This window comes from Apostichopus japonicus, chromosome 23, assembly GCF_037975245.1.
Source record: "Apostichopus japonicus isolate 1M-3 chromosome 23, ASM3797524v1, whole genome shotgun sequence".
Taxonomy (NCBI): Eukaryota; Metazoa; Echinodermata; class Holothuroidea; order Aspidochirotida; family Stichopodidae; genus Apostichopus; species Apostichopus japonicus.
Window position 1 is genome coordinate 12604916 of NC_092583.1, and position 19565 is coordinate 12624480.

Consider the following 19565-nt stretch of genomic DNA (forward strand, 5'->3'; position numbering starts at 1 on the left):
TGATCTAAAATTGAGGTCACTATATTTATTCGTCATATTTATTGTCAAAATGGCAATATTTTAATACATTTTGGTCGAACAAGAAAAGTTGAAAAATCGAATTTACACATATAGATGCCTGCAGACACAATATACAGTTAATATACAATACACGTACAACGAAAACCACTTCATTGGAAGGCTGTATTCCTCTGATAGTGGTGAATCAAAATACAACCGAATTTGCTTATGTGGACGTAACAGGCGAAAACATGAATATATATTAGCCACAAGATGTTTTTAATATCGAGGCTACATTTTCCACGACGTTTTTCCCACCGTTACTACACGTAGTACTCTAATATCTAATGAAAACATCAAGATACTGCTAGTGTTTTTCCCCTCGGAATGAGGGGAGGGTGAGGGAACGGGTGGCCATGAGGCCCATGACATAAATCCTGAATTGGAGAGGCATCAACACGTTTACAAGGAGGATCACCAATACTTTAAGGAGGGACACAATATTCGTGTCATGTAACTTGAAACTTGTTTGATGGCACATACGTGGGGGCACAGTGTAGTCTGCAATGGGGGGGGGGATGCCCCTCCTGGTGCCCCTGCCTTCCCACATATATATTCCACGTATACATAATACTCATTTCAGAGCAAATCTCTCTCTTTTTTTTTTATAGAAATCTTCTAAATATACCACCGTCGTGGACACCCGTTAAGAGTGTTTTATACATTTTATTCGCCATTGAGAATGTACTGAACTTAAAGTGTACGATGTTTAAAAACAAAGTCAATTAACACTATTTCTCTTTCAAAGAGTTGGAATTCAGCTTATACATAACCCTACTCACTTCATAACGAAAATAAAAATATCGCCCAGAATATTATATACAAAGTATATTTTGTATATAAATATTCTGGCTTATAAGCCTAGACCTATAGCTGTATACACTGGAGAAAAGTTGTTGTACATAGGTAAGTGTTTCATGTAGATCTATGGTTTGAAACACATGGCATATTTTCGGGTTTTTATTTATAGGTTCAAAAGATATACGATTTTTTCTTCGTAATCTCTAGGCTGACTTATTATCAGTATTTCACATATATACGAATACAAATGCTTCAAGTATATTATAGATATCATGAAAAGAGGTTAGCCCGGCCTGGCTGATTTCATTGGTGGCAAATTAAAGTTAATCCCACTTTAACTATAACACGGAATCGGAAAGTTTAAAGCCCTTTTAGCATTCCCCATTTGACCGTTTTCGCTCCGTCTTTTGGCACTATCAGTGCTCAGGAAAGCCGAAGAGTAAGAGATATTCTTCCTCTCCTTACCCATCACTTAAGAAGAAGAACAAGAAGAAGAATTACATTCCAAAGAAATACCAGTGTAAAAACTCTTTCTGAAATGTGTTTTTGCGCTTCAAAATTTCTATAGCAGAGAACAAGAGGTAATCGGAAATGCGGCAGCTTCCGTGAACCCCCACCCCCCCCCCCCCCACGAGGCCTCTTCGGTGACCCCTGAACCCACGGCCAATAATAGTATCCCCCTCCCCCCTTCTTTCATCCGAAATACATTCTCCTACACCTCTGCTCAGGCTAATCTGATTTGGGAGATGACTGCTATTCCTCTATTTGTCGTTTGACTCGGCGATTTCTAGAAGTGCGCTGTAACCACCAAGAAATGATATCAGCGTGTAACCGAACTTTCCGTTTTCCATGAATGTTGGAATATAATCGCGTAGGAAGATAATGTGGATGTACATCGCTGATACAATATCCGGATGGCCGTAAGCTAGCAGTAGAATAACGGAGGAAAGAAGGTCATCGGCTGACATGGAAAATTTAACCTCTGCGGAGAGAAAAAAAAAACAAGAAAATCAATTGCAATATCACATCATTGAGCCACATATGGTTGAATTTTGAACGATTTTCTTTCTGTATGTAAAAGTTTATTTCTTATTCTGGCTAAAATCTGCAAGTAAAACATGACCTCATCATGACGTCATCAACTTAACATGACCTCATCATGTCACTAGTTTCAGTAACAGCACTGTTTATATATTCACATTGAAACTTTATTTTTGTTTAAAGTGGATTATGGTGGCGCTATGGCGGTATAAATTGACAACATGGCAGCTCTGGCACAATATCTCCTAAACGGAGCAACGGATTTTTCTTACCTATTTTTTTTTTTTATCATGTAAGTTAAAACGAACAGCGATTATAGGCTTGTTTCCCCTTTAATGTTGCACCTGTATACATACCTTGTTGATTAGCTTGTTGACTAAGGAGACAAGTGAATTTTGATAAACACTGCGTCAATCTCTCTAATTTGACATATGGGATTGGTTCAGTCAATGCTTGAGAGAAATGTGTGAAAACTTGTCGAAATCTGTTTTGGAATTCCATGACATTGACTTTCTGTTTCATAGCGTCCATATCTTGGCTGCCGCCATCACGGTGATTATTATTATTAATCTTCACTGTTTTCATTTCAAATTCCTGCCTCTTAATTTGCCTTGTAATCTCATCGTCAGTATCGCCATTTTTTCCTCTTGTGTTATCCTCCTCCTTCTCCTTCTCCTCCTCCAACTCCTCCAACTCGTCCTCAGCCTCGAGAAAGTCCCAAGATTCTTCGTCGCTTACACTGCTTCTGAAAGGTACAAAGTTGAGAGGTTTCGAATCTTCGACCATATCAACACTTGCCTGCCGATGAAAACATTGTCGTCTCTTTGAAGCGCTCAAAAGTTTTTCTTTTTGTCTCGTAAAAAGTTTGGACAGAGTAGGAATGGTAGCCTTTAGGTCATTATCCACCGACTGAGGCGAGCTGCAGTCCTTCTCCTTAGGATCTAAGTTGTTTAGTTCTTTTTGGGTGTTCTTCTGGTCCTTTTCGTCCTCATTTATTTCGAAGCTAAGACCTAGGAGCTTAAGAAGCTTCGGTTCATCTTCAAGGCCAAGTCTTTTAAGAGTCACAGTGCCGAGTACTGACTGGAGCTTAGTAAGATCGATTTGATGCGCTCTCTAGTTTTCGAAAGAAATAGGGGCGAAGACAAAAAGGTAAATTAATCATTTCTAATGATCTCATTTTAAGGATTTAATTTAAGAGAATTCAAAAAATTGAAATCTTGGTATCCGGTCGCTAACTTTAAAGAAGCATGTATGCTTGGATGCTTCTTCGCAAGCAATAAATTACCACAAGAACCCTCCCCCCCCCCACCTCACCACCACGATAACCCATCATTTACTAGAATCGCTGTAATGGTTGCAATGAAAACACTGTCTGTTTTCCATAGCAGCCAAAGTAACTTGCTCGCTATGTTTGGCTTATATTTTTATGAAAAGGCTTACAAGAGGTCCGAGAGGTCCGGGTAAGGTGCATTTATGTTTATGTTTCCTTTCCTCGGCTTTTCTCTGCATATTTACAAGTTGAATCTCAACACACCCCCTCCCTTCCATCGTCAGTCTTGGCAAAATGATAAAGTCGAGGAGGGGGGGGGGGGTAACATTCAGTCGGGGAGGAACTAGACACTCCTAGGGGTGCATTCCCCTTAAGAGCTAATTGTGGACCTAAATTATAGTCTAAATATACCTCTGAATTCACCCGCTTTTTTAACTTTTAAATTACTTCCTTTCATCTCAGGAGGAGCCTGAGACGCCCCCCCCCCTCCCCACCCCATATCGAAGTCGACTTCAACAACCCCAGGGCCACCCCTGCATTATATACCGTAATCCTTGCTTCACATATGGACCTTCCATATATAGGTTCAGCCCCTACCTAGTTCTGAGGGAGAAGTAATAAAATTTGCACCCCCATGATCCCAACCTTTGAAACCCTGTCCACGCCAGGGACGTAGCCAGGGGGGAGCAGGGGGAGCGACTGCTCCCCCCCTTTCAGTGTCGATTTTTTTTTTTAAACTGTTGTTTTCTTAGCATGGTATTTTGTCAGTGCTCTTTTGATCTTGAATACTCGTCAGCTCCGTTAACTCGATTATAATCGTAGTAACATTCACGCCTACTGATTCAACTACTAACTTAGTTTGGCAGATGCAATTAGCTAAATTTAGCCTATAGCCTATTACAAGCCTACAGTTGGCCACTGCGTAATAAAATACATATTGCCTACTTAACCGCACTATGGAATGTCAAGAACCGTATGCACAACAACGTCGACAACGTTCGTTCTCATCCTTTCTATGATTCGTCCTAAGTTGTGCACGAACAGCATGTTATGAAGCTAAGCTATAGCAATCGTACGTGATATTACACTGTTAACGATAACGATATTTGTTTTTAGGCCACTGCATATCTGGCTATATTACAAAATATGAAAGTTTATATTGTCCATCAGTTAAGTTCGTCAAATGTATTAAAGTCCAGACATTGGACAATAAACAAGAATCATCCTACTGGAAAAATTGTAAAAGAGCACTATGTTTGTCTTTCTGATATATTATGTAAAGAACATGTAAAAGAATTCAAACAGGAAACAAAATCTGCTGATAATATGATATCCGTGATCAGGGGCGTAGCCAGTATGTAGCACTGTAGGCCCGGGCCTACACACTTTTTTTGGCCAAGTTATCTTTTTTAAAAACACCCATATTTCAAATCCATAAGCTTGCTGGACGAGTTTAAGAGTCCAGACAGGAATAACTATTGAAATGAACGTAGCAAGAATATGGCTAAATTAGGTGACCTAGTCTTCTAATTTAGGCTGTCATTTCTATCGCGTGCCGTTTCATTCAACACTCTACCCGCCGAAAAAGTCTAGAATTCGATCTTGTCAGTTTTTTTAACATCTAGTTAAGAACCCGTTTACGCAGATAATATTTCAGTTGAGAAAACAGTTGAGAAATTTGCATCAGATGGCAATCGTCGGATAGCTCTCGCCTTCTCTAATATTAGGCTAACTTAAACATTTACAGTTGTATCAAAGACAATTACTGGCTATAGTTGTATCAAAGACATTTCTGGCCTATCTATATATGTATCTACAAGTATCAGCAGTTGAAAAGTAAGACTACTCTGTACATGTACTTTGCTAATTTTAAATACCGAACATTATGTAGTATTGAATTACGTACTATTTTAACTCGTTTGTTTTTTTTTTGGTTAAAAAGTGATATTGAATGAGGTGTCTCAAGTTAGCAAGAGGCCATGGAACCAGAATGAACACTCGGGAAGGGCCGTTTCCGGCCATCTGGGGGGGTTTGTAAAACCAAAAATTTTCTTGTACGCTCCGCGCCAACCGATGGTGGCGCTCCGCTCAGATAGTCGTGCCTACAATTTTGAAAATCCATATCAGTCGCAAAAAGTGCTCCCCCCCTTTCAAATCCCTGGCTACGTCGCTGGTCCACGCCACTGGTTTCATATACCCTATAAATATCACATTGTCTGCACAACAGAATGTTTGTGGTTGCAAAATTCGTTACCATAGCAACATACGAGACAGCTATAGCAACCCCGAAAAAGTTTGCCCTGTACTCTTATTAACTCAATCATTTATTGAGTGTTACTACAATTTTCGTCTTTTCATGGAAAGTACTATGAAAATTTTTAATTACACATTTTATACCGATAAGAACAAGATAACTTTGGCTAGAAAACTGCCATAGTTTTAAAAGGAATTGCTTACAAGTAATATTGCAATGATTAATTGGACTTAATATTTGACATTATTGTTATTATTTTCATTTCTCACCTGATAAATTGGAATAATATAATGAAATAATAAATCCGGGAAAACGAATTTTTCATAGCATATCCAGAGTCGTTGACCATTATTACATTTGAAGTTGGTGTCATTTAGAAAGGCTTGTATCACCTGTATGAATATACATAAGGAAAATGAATATTCATTTGACAAAAACAGAAGGGTATGAATATGGTATGTTTTGCCTCAAATTCTTCTCTTGAATCGCAAACAAGATTTCATATAACGGTTCAACGTTGCGTTCGTATATATAGTAAACCTACTTCATAGAAAACTATGTTACTTTGCCAGACTCAGATATTCATACAGAGGCGTCGGGAGCAAGGTCGAGCGCTAGGGATAGTTGTCACTAGCGCCCCCTTTTTGAAACTTCTTTTCTTTTATGAATATGAGAATATATTCTTTATTCAATACCTCCCCCTTCTCCCTAATTGACTCCGGGTCACTGGGTTGCAACCCTCCGACACACATTACGTCATACCAGTGTATATAATGAAGGACACTTACATAAGCACCGCAGATCTGTAATAAGTCATTAGTATGTTTGAAAATTATGCAAATTAGGTCAGAGGTGATACTTGATTCAGACTACGAATCCGATGACTAGATATATGTAAATGCTGGCTGCGTTAAATATGCATCATCTGGACATAGCTGAATGCGGCAATCATAAACAGCAATACAGACGCGCAGGCTGACAGAACGATAATGAAATTTTTACAGCCATAAATATGAATAGTCGAAATCATATATACCCCAACGAAACTGAAACACAAAGAATCGAAAATATTTTACCTTTTCAAATAGGTTCTTGACTTCTGTCATAACTTTCGTTACCAGGGCGCCAAACATATCGGACGGTGACGTCATCATAAAAGACGAACAAAACATAGTGACCCTCTGTTCGTAGCAACTTGTTTGCTTCGAGAAAGAAAACGACCAAAATAAGACTATAGTAATCATATATATAGACGTAGCAGTCCAGGTTGGGAACAAGAAAATTTGAGAAAACATTTTTTAGCCGATTTTCGTCCAACAAATTGCTCTCGGTTTGCAGGACAAGTTCGAACATGACAGAGGTCGGAGAGGAAAGGAAGAGGGAGGGGGGGGGGGATCTCCGTAATCCCGTAAAATGAGGTTGTGTATAGCAGTGTAATATTACTGAAAATATAGTGAATTATTCCAAGAAAGGCGGGACATGTCAAGATCATAGAACATTGTATAAGTGAGACAAGTAATTTGGCATAAAATAAAGCCAAAAAATGATATATATTTTCGGCCTATTAGTAGTAGGCCTGTTCAACCGTCAAACCTTAGAATTTTACTGAATTTTCTGCAAAAATGTCAAATTGAACTAAGCTAGCGAATAATTGAGAACTTTTGTAAGTTGCCGCATATGCCAAAAATATTGAATAATTTTTTGAAAAGTTAAAACTTTTTTTTTACCTTGAAAGAGTCTAATTTATTGATACTATCCTTTCTTCTAATTCCTCCTTTCCGATGTAACCTCTTCTTTTCCTTGTTTTCACAAGGTGGTTGACCGTTGGTGGTTGGCGAAAGACAGAGCTTCATAATGGAGGCCTTTCCTGATTGGTGGATTGCAATGATGACATCATTCCTCTCAAGGGCCTGCAACGAACAAAGCACACGCACACAACTCATGAAACTAAAATACTTAATACAAAATTTAAGCATGATGTAATCTTTATTAATAGAAAAGGGGAGAGAGATAGAAAGTAAACTGAGCTTAAAACAGGGAAACACATCAACAGGCAAAGAAAGAAACAGGCAAAGTATATCAACAGGCAAATCAACAGGCAACATCAACATCAACAAACATCAACAGGCAAAGAAAGAACCAATCTGATATGACATCTAACACCATGAAATTAAAAACACATTGCGTTTCTGAAAGGTATATGGCAAGAATATGTTCGAGATATATCATACAAATTTATAAATGAGGGTCTGACGTCATAAGTAATAATAACCTAGTCGTGATTCATATTATAGGCTCCCGATATAATGAATCGTAGCAGAGGAGTACAACTACAATATAATTCTGCGAAAATATTCTTTTTTAATATCTTATAAGAAATAAACCAACATATTCTTTAAGTATTAGAAAGTTTAAAAGCTCGAAACAAAATGCAGATTATGATATTGTGACTTTAACCATTTCTTTTAACATGTATCTTAACATGAAATGAAAACATGGAAAACATCCAAACAGGGAAAAAAACAAAAGATTAAATAATGTAATGAATATTCATCGAATATATACAAATATATGTTACCTTGGTTACTTGTTCGTCCATCGTCTGCCATTCCGTTGGTAAGGAGTCACGACTCATGACTGCAAGCACAAGATTGAAAATTTACCAAACACGTATATATGGACATATCGCATTATATCACACTGGCACCTTGCAGTGTAAAATATTGAAAATATTGAAAATATTGAAAGTATTGAAAATATTGAAAATATTAAAAATATTGAAAATGTTGAAAATATTGAAAATATTGAAAATATTGAAAATATTGAAATCATTGAAATCATTGAAATACCTAAATTAGTTGTTACTACTCGTCATTGCCTTATAAGGAAATCTGAAGTTCAAAATCGAGAACACTTTTGATCTCAAGGACAGAAATAAGGCTACGGTTTCAAAGCAATGGAAGCAATGTAGAAAAACCCGACTGATTATTATCATTATCACTATTATTTATCATTATCATTATCAATTTTTATTAAAAAAAACTAACTAACTGATCGACTGATTATTATTATTATTATTATTATTATTAATATTTATATAATATTTATGATTATTAGTAGTAGTAGTATTATTAGTACAATGGAAGGTTTCGAATAAAATTGAATTGGATAAGAACAAAGATCGACAGAGTGAACCAATATGTTGAGATTTAAATAATAGTGAGTGGATGGATTCTTTTCATATGTATGGGGATCAATCAATCCCGCTCACCACATTGTCAGAATTGTATTTGTCTTTCTGAATCATTTAAGAATAACATTTATAATCTTGCCTTTTATCGAGAATTTGGTCGTCCTTGGGCTACCGCTACTGAACCTCATTTCCAGTTGTTGAAAACTCAAAGCCTCCCGGATGCTCACAGCATGTATCTGTCTCAACAAGAATGTAATTTTATTTTATTTTAAAAATGGTCATAGTTTATTCATGCTTTAAGAAAATTTGATACACGACTGCAAGAGAGAGTATCGAGGGGGGGGGGGGGCCTCACCGCGAGGGTTGGTCGAATAGGATGTACGGAGAAATATGAGATGAAAAATATTTGTTCTCCTGTTTCCCCTAAAATGCCAGTTGACTAAATTGTCCCGTGGGACCCAAAATTGCTCTCGACGTCTCAGATATATATATATATATATATATATATATATATATATATATATATATATATATATATATATATATATATATATATATATATATATATATACATATATATATATGTGTGTGTGTGTGTGTGTAAACAAACCTTTGTCCAAAACAGCTTTTCTGCAACATTACTCAATAGTTTCCATTTCTCGGCCTCCTCCATGTATTCTCTCTGAACATCTGATATCTTAATTAAGATAGAGAACAAAAGAAATTGTGAAAACCTTGGCACATAACAGGAATGTAACAAGGCCATATGGAGTAATGCGGGTGGGATGGTACTGTGGGTGGGTGGGGGGGGGGGGGCTTGGCACGGTGGACAAGTGTGCAACTTTTGTTAAGCCTTCCAAACCAATCAGGTAGTTTTGCCGAGACTGTGGGACCAACAAGCAAAACGATCAAACATTGTCTTTATATTTGGCTTTTAGTTAGGAAAAAGCTATAGTAACGTTATATTGTTCCAATTCACAATACATAGCGTTTGTTACATTTGACGAAAAAAATCATATCGTGGATCGATTATCAATTAGACATATTGGCAATGTAGCGAAAGTGATCGTTTTTCCTCCAGATGCCGAAAATGAATATACAACCGTTTGTGAAATTGTGCAAATTATTAAAATGAAAAACGGCAACATTTAATCAAAATCAAATCAAAATCAAAACCAAAATACTTTATACATTTTATTAAGATATGAAGACTAAGGGTCCAACGTATCAACATCTTTTCTTTATCATTTTTTTCTTTTGTCATTATTATTTTGATAGAATGTTATAGTTGAGGGGGGAAAGAGTGTAACTTTGTTTACCTCTTTTATATGAAATGTGGCAGGAGTCTCTCGGCAAAAATTCTCAATTTCCTCTCTGACTATCAGGACTGTTGATAGGTAGACCATGTGCTCATCTCTCTCCTTCTTTATTCTAACATGGAAACAATTTAATAACGAAGAAAATGTTTAGCCAAGTTGAAAAAGGAAGGCCTGAAATATTCTTTGAGAACTCAGCTCTATAGAGTTGAAGCATGAGTGGAAGGGTAGGAGAGTGGGTAATGAGGGGGGAGGGAGGGGAGGAAAGGAGGAGGGGAAGGGGAAGAGGGGTGGGAGGATATGGTACCAAAGAGAGACAGCTGTCGGCTAAGTTGATGAAAAGATGAAACATAGCTTGTCACCGAGGAGTTAAACGTCGGTGTACTGCATGGTATATGACAACATTTTAGAGAATATTGGTACGAGTTTATGAGTTCTTCCAAAGTCAAGTTATACCGTGTTAATATATGCCTATTCTGGCAATTTTTTCCGGGTACACTAATGAATTTTACTCGGTGACTAAATGTGCTTTGTACTCCAATTAAAAAAAAAAAGATACGCAGGGCTTATTAACTGTTTTTTGGGGGGGGAGGGGAGGAAGCCTGGGACAGCTTCCCCGACCCCTGACCCCTCTTCCTCCCCCATGCCGCACCACAGCGCTAAGTGTGACATTTCCGGAATAAGCCTATATTCAAATTAGGTAAATGCTACTACGTAATATAAAATCCAATCGAAAGCGATACAGCATACATTTACATTGACGGTACCCGAGAGACACACCTATCCTTACCCGCCCCGACTACCCCACTACCACCTCACTAACCCTTCCCTTTAAAGTTTCTATTGGTACATCCGGTCTGTAAATGAAGAGTTTACCTCTCCAAAGTCTCATCGAAATGTGTCTTTCCTTTAGATCTCATCTCCATCTGATTCAGTTCCTCAATTTCACTGCAAAATCTATCAATCTGTGAAAAAGAACATTCCATTCTATATATTTGTATATATTTGTGCAATTAAACCAGAAACAGCCTTATTAAAGGCAAAGATACGTAACTATTTTAAATACGATCTAAAGGAGCCACGAACGTGGCTAAAGATTATGCAGAACAACAACATTTGTTATAAACAAAATCATGTCTTAAAGCACCTGATAATACTCTTTACTAACATGTTGAAGACCAGGTTCATAGTAGCCTACACATTATAAAATTCATTTGTGCATTTACGATGGAATAGTGCATTATCGTTTTCTTGAACCATATGACGCAATCCTTCTTCCCAACAATCGTTTAAATCACCTGGTATTTACCAGTCTACCAACTAGATTTAAAAAAAAAGTGTCTTAAATTGCTTCCAAAATAAGTTTCGGTGATTTTGAGGTATTCAATGTTTGTGGCAATTATTAATGTAAATAAATTACCAATATTTTGTGTTCGAAGCAATTTTGTGGTAGTGAACGTTACATTAACAATAACCATTAAAACAACAACAGCAACAACAACAAATGGAAAACACAACATTTGATTGACAAAATGTTTGGACGGTCGCGGTTATTGTCTATAGCCTTTCTTACCTCTGTGAAAGCAGACTTTAAATCTTCACTCAGACCGCCCTCTAAAATGGTAATGAATTCATTGCAATAGTCTCCAAGATTGAAGCCGTCCTGCGAATTGAGGTAAGGAGAAGATAATTGTTCGCTAAAATAGACTTTTTCAAGCCGTTTAATGTTAGTAACTGCACATGCGCAAAGTGGAAGACGTAGTTACCAGGGCAACAAGAAAATCTAATCAATAGAATCAGGTTACTATTAATCCATTAACTATAGGCGTACATAATATGGGAAGGGACTAAACTCTTGCCCAGCAAGTCGTTCACAGAAAAGGAGAAACATGAATAAATCCTCTCCTATCCTTTCCAAAACTATACATGTACTGAGTACGCCACATAATGTGCGTTTTGATGCGATACGGGTTGAATTTGTATCACGTGACCATAAACTACAGAGACACGCATGCGCGAAATTGCAACCATAAAATAGTGTTTGTAAAAACATAATTTTGTAGCTAAAAGAGTATTTGTAATCTTCTTTTTCTTTTAATTCTTATACAAATATTCTAAACAGGAATAATCGGAAGTCCCTTCCAAAGGATAGCAGATTCAGTGGACATAGGAATGGTTATTATATTATTATTAATCTACATATATTTACCTCTTCCAACATTTTGCAAATAATCTGTCTTTTTGAGCAAAGCTCTTTCTGTAACAATCTTCTCTCTTCACTTTTTTCGTCGAGCAGTTTTTCAATCTCTCTGAGAACCTTGTTCTATATTTTACAAATAAAACAAAGAAAGAAATAATGAAACTAAATAGTACAGAAAATACAGACTTAAAGAGCGTGATCGATACCACGTTGCTTTCACTCGACACAAAACATGTGAACAGTTCATGCCACGGTCAACCAAACGTATTTATCTATGTGGACAATATCCCCATAGTGATATAACAACATTATATGCCAAAGAATATACAATTACACATTATGAACTGACAGATCTTTATACACACAGGTCAACATTACACACAACTTGTCGTGCCGTATATATGACGACAGTTTATAACACTATATAGCAGGAGTTCTCAAAAGGCGTCCCAAGGGTTCAATCCGACCCAAGAAAGCATTTCCATCCAGTCCGTCCGTCCTCCACATTCCCCCTAAAGAAAGGAGTCCGCCCCTAATATTGTACTTTACAGGGTATGCGTCCTTTTATGGCTTAGACTAGAACAGCTTACCTTTTCTACCCTGCTACATCTTTCAAAATCTAGATATGATTAGAGCTTGGTTGGTTCTTTGGGCCCTTGGCTTCAACCAAATACTTCTCTCTGACCATCTTAGTCAAAAGAAAGACAAAAAGAGAGGGACGAACATGGAAGGGGAAGGGGTGCGAAGTAGAAAAGGAGGGTATGGGATGGGAGGGGAGGGGAGGGGAGGGGAGGGGAAGGGAGGGGAGGTGATGTGATGGAAGGGGAGTGAAGAGAGGGGAGGTGGGGCAGTGGTCACTACTACAAACCTGGTTTTCTAACGCTCGATCGACCTCTGCTTCATCTTCATCTTTGGTAAAGTAGATGAGAGGCAGGATATGCAGATGGAGAAGACGAAACATTTCCCACAACAGTTTCGGCGGATCAGATGGATACTGTAAAGCCTGCCTGGTAATTTTCAGAAGATCTTCAAAGTCACATTGACGCACCATTTCTTCACTATCTAATTGAACTGAGAAAGGAATAAACTGAGCACGTGACTTACTATACACTATCATAAATGTCTCCGGTATCTCATCTTTATACATTATTGATTTTATCATTATTTTCATTAGTATCTTTATTATATTTACAAAAAGGAAGAAGAATAACACTCACTTAAATGTAAGTGTTGAAGCATATACTTTAGTGTAAGTGATAAAGCATATATTCTTGTTGCCCCTTCAAAAAAACATATCGTGATATTATGAGCCCACAGGCTTACTTGGATACTAACAGACTGTATAGTGATGTGTATTATACTTCCATCTATCGGGGTGGGGTGGGGGTGAGGGCGGTACCCCCGTTATGGATTGATTTGTTGATTTACAAATTAGTTGTCTAAGATAGGCAAAACATGTCACGGTGTCTCGGATGTCCTGTTTTGTTTTGTTCTCTTCATTTCGTAGCCCCAGTCATGAGCGTCCCTGAAACTGCCATCCATTGACCACACCCCACCCCCCCCCCCCCACTGAACCAATTGCCTTAGACAAAGACCCATCCCATCCCATCACCATGCCCACTCAGCGTCTGTCCCGCAACCATTTTAGATGTGACTCTTTAGATAACATGTATGTTTTCAAAATTATATTGTCATTGTCAGGTAGTCAACGACTTATAGACGACCACGTGGCGTTGTGGGGTGAGACAAATGTTCAAGAGTATACACAGAGGCGCCTAGAGCCAGATCAGACTCCCAGGGACAATGACGTCACTTGGTCCCACTTGCACTTTCCATTATATCCTTACTTTACTATAAAAATGATAACACACTACAAATTGACTTCTTTATTTTCTTCATTTTGCCCGGGCCCCTAACTGACCCCGGATCCCGGGGTTGTTACGCACCCACCCCCGCCACCACCCCCCCCCCCCCGATTCTCGTCAGGTCAAGTATGGGTAAACATCATGAACACCGTTCATGTTTCGAGGGTGTCGAGCGGTTAAGGTTAACTTAATGATATGTATAACTTAACCAGATATACGACATACCACTGTGCGTATGATTACAACGTTGCTTTATTCCGTCGTTGCCATAGTAACTTCTTCTTTGGATACAATCTTGAGGACGACATGTACACCAATGTAGAACCTTCTGAGTGAGGTTGATAACAACCAAGTTCAGTACTTTAACCTTTGAAATAAAAGAGATTGATATCGAAATATCACATTTGCTTATATTCATGTCACAACATTCGACATCGTGTATAGTATACATGAAATGAATATGCACGTCAATGTAAACGTTACAGCCATTTGGGACAATTTCCTAATGATAATACCTATCTAAACTGTTTTCAATATCATGACTATATTGAAAGTACAAACAGTTCCTAACCTTGATCTGATAGAAACATGATATTCATACTGCTCGTACTGACAATACGAGTGCTCTGAAGTGGGACATGACACTACAGTTTAGAAAAAATTGTCCCAACTGGGTGAACGTTAGGATCAACCGTGACTAACATACAGTACCTTTCAAAACCACTTGGCTTAGAAGTGCAATCTGGTTGTGGAAATTGCAGGGAAAACCCCATATACATTTAGACGGTTAAGGAACTCACTGCTATAACATGGGCTCATCACATGATAAGGGTATTTCTCATATTAGGCCTATATTACAACGAATCTGTGTCTTGACAAAACCGAGAAGAAGCCTTGGATGGCGGGACCATGTATGGCTCCGAAAATAATACGGAGACTTCTGAGACAACAACAACAACGACAAAAAAATTATAATAATAAAAGAGAGACTTTGTTCTAAATTTCAAAGTTAAAAAGTCGTATCGGAGCTGCTGGTTACAAAAGAGAAGTAATGCCACAAATGATATTATAATGCGAAGGATAACTAAACACTGACATGTTCCCCCTTCGTCCCCATCCACTTCGCCTCATTCTCCCGCATTCATGAAACATGAGTCAGACATAATTTATAACTTGGATGGGGGGGGGGGCGTTGGAGGGGTCGTGGTTTTCGAGATATAACTAGTTCATGAACATCAAAATTGTTATACTTATGATGTGTCGTGGAAATGCTTACATAAAATAGGTTGTATAACAACATTTATGGTTCACATGACACAGAAAATCATTGCAATGAATGCTGGAAGAAGGGTATAAACTAAATCGGGGCAAATAGAAATCCCACAAATGGGAGCGAGGCAAGCTTGGGTATTGTTATATTTGAAACACTGATTCATGGAGAATTTTTCTTTCCACTTGAGGATTGGGATAGTCAAATTATACTACTAGATACGTTTAAATTTGATAACCCGACAACGTCATATTTCAGCACGTTACTTTGTGTATAGGTTATGTTATCGGCGGCGCGCAAACATGGAAGCCCATGACCCAGGGCTTCCGATGAACACCGAACCGCAACCCACAAGACCCCCACATGGCAAGTTCAGAAGAAATGATCAGAATGCATCAGTGAAAAAGAATTTGATGTTAAAGTAAATCACTTTTTCGATCTCCGACAGCACAAGTAGTGACGTAACAAAAGGGGAAGCGAGTAAAATGCAGAAATATAATGATAAAGTAACATAGTTAGTTACCACACATATTAGTTAGTCAACCGCCTGCCCTTGGTGTACATTTGAATACCACTTTATTGTTGAAGATTATTATCTCTGAAACATTGCAGGCTCAGCAAATCACAGTAGCTGTCCAACATTACAGTACGTAGTTCATTAGTACACAGCCTCATTAATTAGCTCCTCACCAGTAACACAGAATCACTATTGTGTGTGTGTGTGTGTGTGTGTAGGTGTGGGCGTATATGTCTTCGCCAAGAAAACCACGAAATATGATATGATTTTGTCTCCTACACATTGGTTATCGGTATCAGAGTTTTACGTAGCGCCATATTCGTGTTCTTTCTGTTACGCTTTATCTATACAAAAGCATCGACATCAAGAAATGTCTAGGCCTGTATATGTTAAGCCTAAATACTCACCTTTGCCCAAACGGCTGGTTCTAAGCCTATGATATTGGCTGATTGTCCTGATATCGTGGGAAGAGCACCGTCTTTTAAGTTGACGTCTTTAATCCAACAAACTCTATCAGACCAAGTTTCCTCTTCCAGAATAACGAGCTGCATAGCGATATCTACATAGATATATACGAAACGTCAAAATCAATTTGCATGTTTACTATAATCGCTGCACTGCAGCAAAGAGTGATACTTGATGACAGGAAGCCTTGAAGAACTAAACAATCTTGTGGTAATTTGATACAAAATGTCGTTTCCTTGTAAATAATATACTATGGATTAGCTTTATATACCCGGATGAATATGATAAACGAACGAAACGAAACTTGGAGTTAAATAAGCATTTTGCGACGGAGGTGAAGAAGGATTTGGATTCCGTGCAACAGTGTGTATAATAAACACACAAAATCACAGAAAGGTTGTAAAAGAAAAGCAAAGACTGAACGAATAATAATAGTTATATGTTTGTATTAAACCTTATGTTATGGCCCTGCAAATGTCAACATATTTAAAGTCAGACAGCTCAACGGGGAAAAAATAGAACAAATAAAACTGAGTCCAAAGAAGACATCACTAATATATACCACACGAACAGCCTGACTGATTGATTAGTTTAGCATAAACATGACAAGAGATACATACCGGGAAATAACACACAAAATGGCACAGAAATAAAAGAATCGTCGCTATAGCTCTACAAACTAGAGTAGGGAAGGGGGATCACTCTACATAACCTGAAATCTGCTTGTCACAACGCGCGCGTGTTGCCGATCATCGAAGTACATCCACTTTCTTTACACGCACTCAGAAAGAAAACAACTACGCACGCGTAGTTGTTTTCTTGAATTAGCATGGATAAACTCTATAGGGTTTGTGGGCACTGTATATAGAAATCACAAAACAGAAACTGCTGTCACATTGAGAAGATATCATGCTGTATCTCTTTAATTGATGTATCTAAGGAAATGCTTCGTTTTGCTGCCATGCAAGATATCGGGAAGTAGACATAGCTTGACAATACTATAACACATAAATCAGCACTTTACATATTATAATTAACCAGGAGCTATTTTAAAGTCAACAAGTAACTCTTCCGTCCTGTTATCATAGCCGTGTTAACTATATCTGCAATCACTAACAAAGACAAAGTAAAAATGCATACAGTATCATATGTCTCTCTATGTTGACTTATATATACTGTTATTTTGTTTATCTCAGTTGTCATAGTAAAATTAATTTTTTTTATTAGGGAGTCTCGAGCGCCCCCCCCCCCCATATGGTACGTTGACCGTGGATGTATAATTCTGTGAGAGGGGTAAAAACGTTGTCGGTACGTGTGTGTCTGTGACATCTCCAGGGGTATACGGTTAGACATGTATGCGTGTATGTGTGTATGTTTGTATTTTAGATCCTCCTGCAAGCAGGAACTCGCGGAGAAGCCTCATTGACTTATCAAAGCCGCAAGCTGACCGAAGTCAGTCTCCTATAGATTCATATTTAACGTCCATGATTATGAATTGTCAACTGTCAACAACTCTGTAACTGGACGACATACATTAATCTAAGCTTGGAGTGACTCGGACTGGGGACCTTATGATTGAAAGGCAACCGGCGTTAACCACTGAGCTAACACAGAACACATGATAAAGTTCAAACTAAGCGAAAGGGGAGTTTTTGGCTATATAATACCAAGGGCAAACATTCAACTATTGAATTACAACCTTCATATGTATAAAACCTCGCTTAAGTATTATCAAATGTGTGGTTACCTGACAACCGAAGTCACTTTTTCAAAGGTCAAATGTATCTTTTTAATGCAAGTTTGTGTCATAATAAGTCATCCTAAACGGCTTGCTCGAATTTGTTCTTCAAATTTGGCAGAACGGTGTCCCATGATGAGAAACTGAGCTACGCAGATCATCAAATGAAATCTCAAGGGTCTTATTAAACATAATAGGGACATTTTGTTGTGATTACAAAGATGAATTTTGACTAAATGAGCAACCCTTATCAAAATACATAGTTACAATGAAGACAGGTCAAAACTAAAGGGACACTATAGAACAGATATTGCTTTTATTCAGTGCCAAATTCATGAATGAAGGGTGCCAGTAAATAATAAACATGCTATATTATTAACTCCATAACCAATTGTTCATGAAGGGTGTTTGCGATGAGATATGCAACTCGGCGTGGGTTGCTCTCTAGTTTATTCTTTTCCAAATTCATCACAAAATATTGAAAGGGGTTTAGGCAAACATTAACCACCGCTTTCAAGAAAAATTATTTCAGATTATTAACCGCAAACTAGAAGTAAAGAATGAAACCAATAAAGAAATAGAACTTCAGAAAGAGATACAGAGAGAGAGGGTGGAGGGGCGAAATACAAGTTAGGAAACTGGGAACTGTAGAAACATAAATTTGCTAAAATTTTCCAATGAGTATTTTCTTTGAGGTTCTGACCCATTATTCACAGATATGCAGAGTATAAAATTATAAGATCCCATTGAAAGGAACTGCTTTGAGTGTCGGAGGAAAGCGCTTATTAAAGTTTTAGGTAGCCTATTTTTGGAAAGAATATGTCTCCAAACTTACTATTTCTCCTATAATGTTAAAAAGTGAAGTATTGTTCTGTATTTTCCGGTTATCTATCATTAAAGAAAAAACTCTAGAATTTTTTTTTTTCATTCTTGTCTGTGCGAAAGCGATATTAAAAATTCCCACGATGGCAATCAACATATGATAATTTCAAGGAATAATTAGCCTATACCAAATAAAAACCGAAACCCAATCGATTAGCCAGGGAATTACGAACTTGCTGCAACGGTTAACACCGATCGAATAGCTGACGTAGAAGATCCATACATCTCTGTACGCTTAGCAACGTTCAACCTTTGACCTTCTTATAGACGACAAGCTTTCTTGGCAACCGACAGAACAATTCTTGATTATCTTCTCAGTACCTACATTGCGAAGACAATTGTATCATATTTGGTGGCGAATACACGATTGGTGTCTGCTTCATCGCTTTTGTAAGTAATTTAAATCATATTGGACGACAATGGCGTTGTGTCAATGATTAAAGAAGGATAATTTCTGTTCGGAAATTATCCTACAGTAGCCTACTACTTTATAACTGCAAACATGCCTTATAATGAACTGTATGTGCTACCCCATTCACTTGTGGGTAAGTTACTCATTCCGCGACAGTGGCTGTGACTAGACACTCACGAGTCTGAGCTCGGTTACAACGACCATACTTATCTTAACTAGGTCTAAGTTAAGATAAGCATATACGTAGAACGTTGACACGTCTTTTAAACCCAGCCATGTGT

General features: G+C 37.8%; 2 protein-coding genes across 6 annotated transcripts in view; one reads left to right on the top strand and one right to left on the bottom strand.

The window, feature by feature from the left end:
• The window catches only part of LOC139964991 (uncharacterized), a 27259-nt gene continuing 7694 nt past the window's right edge, over nucleotides 1-19565 (bottom strand). The window contains exons 2-16 of the mRNA XM_071967126.1: nucleotides 16195-16346; nucleotides 14226-14367; nucleotides 13004-13206; nucleotides 12145-12258; nucleotides 11509-11598; nucleotides 10812-10900; nucleotides 9939-10050; nucleotides 9230-9316; nucleotides 8759-8855; nucleotides 8005-8063; nucleotides 7154-7336; nucleotides 6503-6628; nucleotides 5696-5818; nucleotides 2259-3015; nucleotides 1-1843 (exon numbers count right to left, since the gene is read on the bottom strand). Coding sequence (XP_071823227.1) covers nucleotides 1623-1843; nucleotides 2259-3015; nucleotides 5696-5818; nucleotides 6503-6628; nucleotides 7154-7336; nucleotides 8005-8063; nucleotides 8759-8855; nucleotides 9230-9316; nucleotides 9939-10050; nucleotides 10812-10900; nucleotides 11509-11598; nucleotides 12145-12258; nucleotides 13004-13206; nucleotides 14226-14367; nucleotides 16195-16338 — 2547 coding nt within the window. The 5' untranslated portion in view covers nucleotides 16339-16346 and the 3' untranslated portion in view covers nucleotides 1-1622. The remainder of the gene's footprint in view (nucleotides 1844-2258; nucleotides 3016-5695; nucleotides 5819-6502; nucleotides 6629-7153; nucleotides 7337-8004; nucleotides 8064-8758; nucleotides 8856-9229; nucleotides 9317-9938; nucleotides 10051-10811; nucleotides 10901-11508; nucleotides 11599-12144; nucleotides 12259-13003; nucleotides 13207-14225; nucleotides 14368-16194; nucleotides 16347-19565) is intronic.
• Nucleotides 19104-19565, top strand: part of LOC139964989 (thioredoxin domain-containing protein 3 homolog) — a 23815-nt gene continuing 23353 nt past the window's right edge. For all 5 annotated transcript variants that reach the window (XM_071967117.1, XM_071967119.1, XM_071967118.1 and 2 more), the window contains exon 1: nucleotides 19104-19262. The gene's annotated coding sequence lies outside the window, so the exon portion shown is untranslated. The remainder of the gene's footprint in view (nucleotides 19263-19565) is intronic.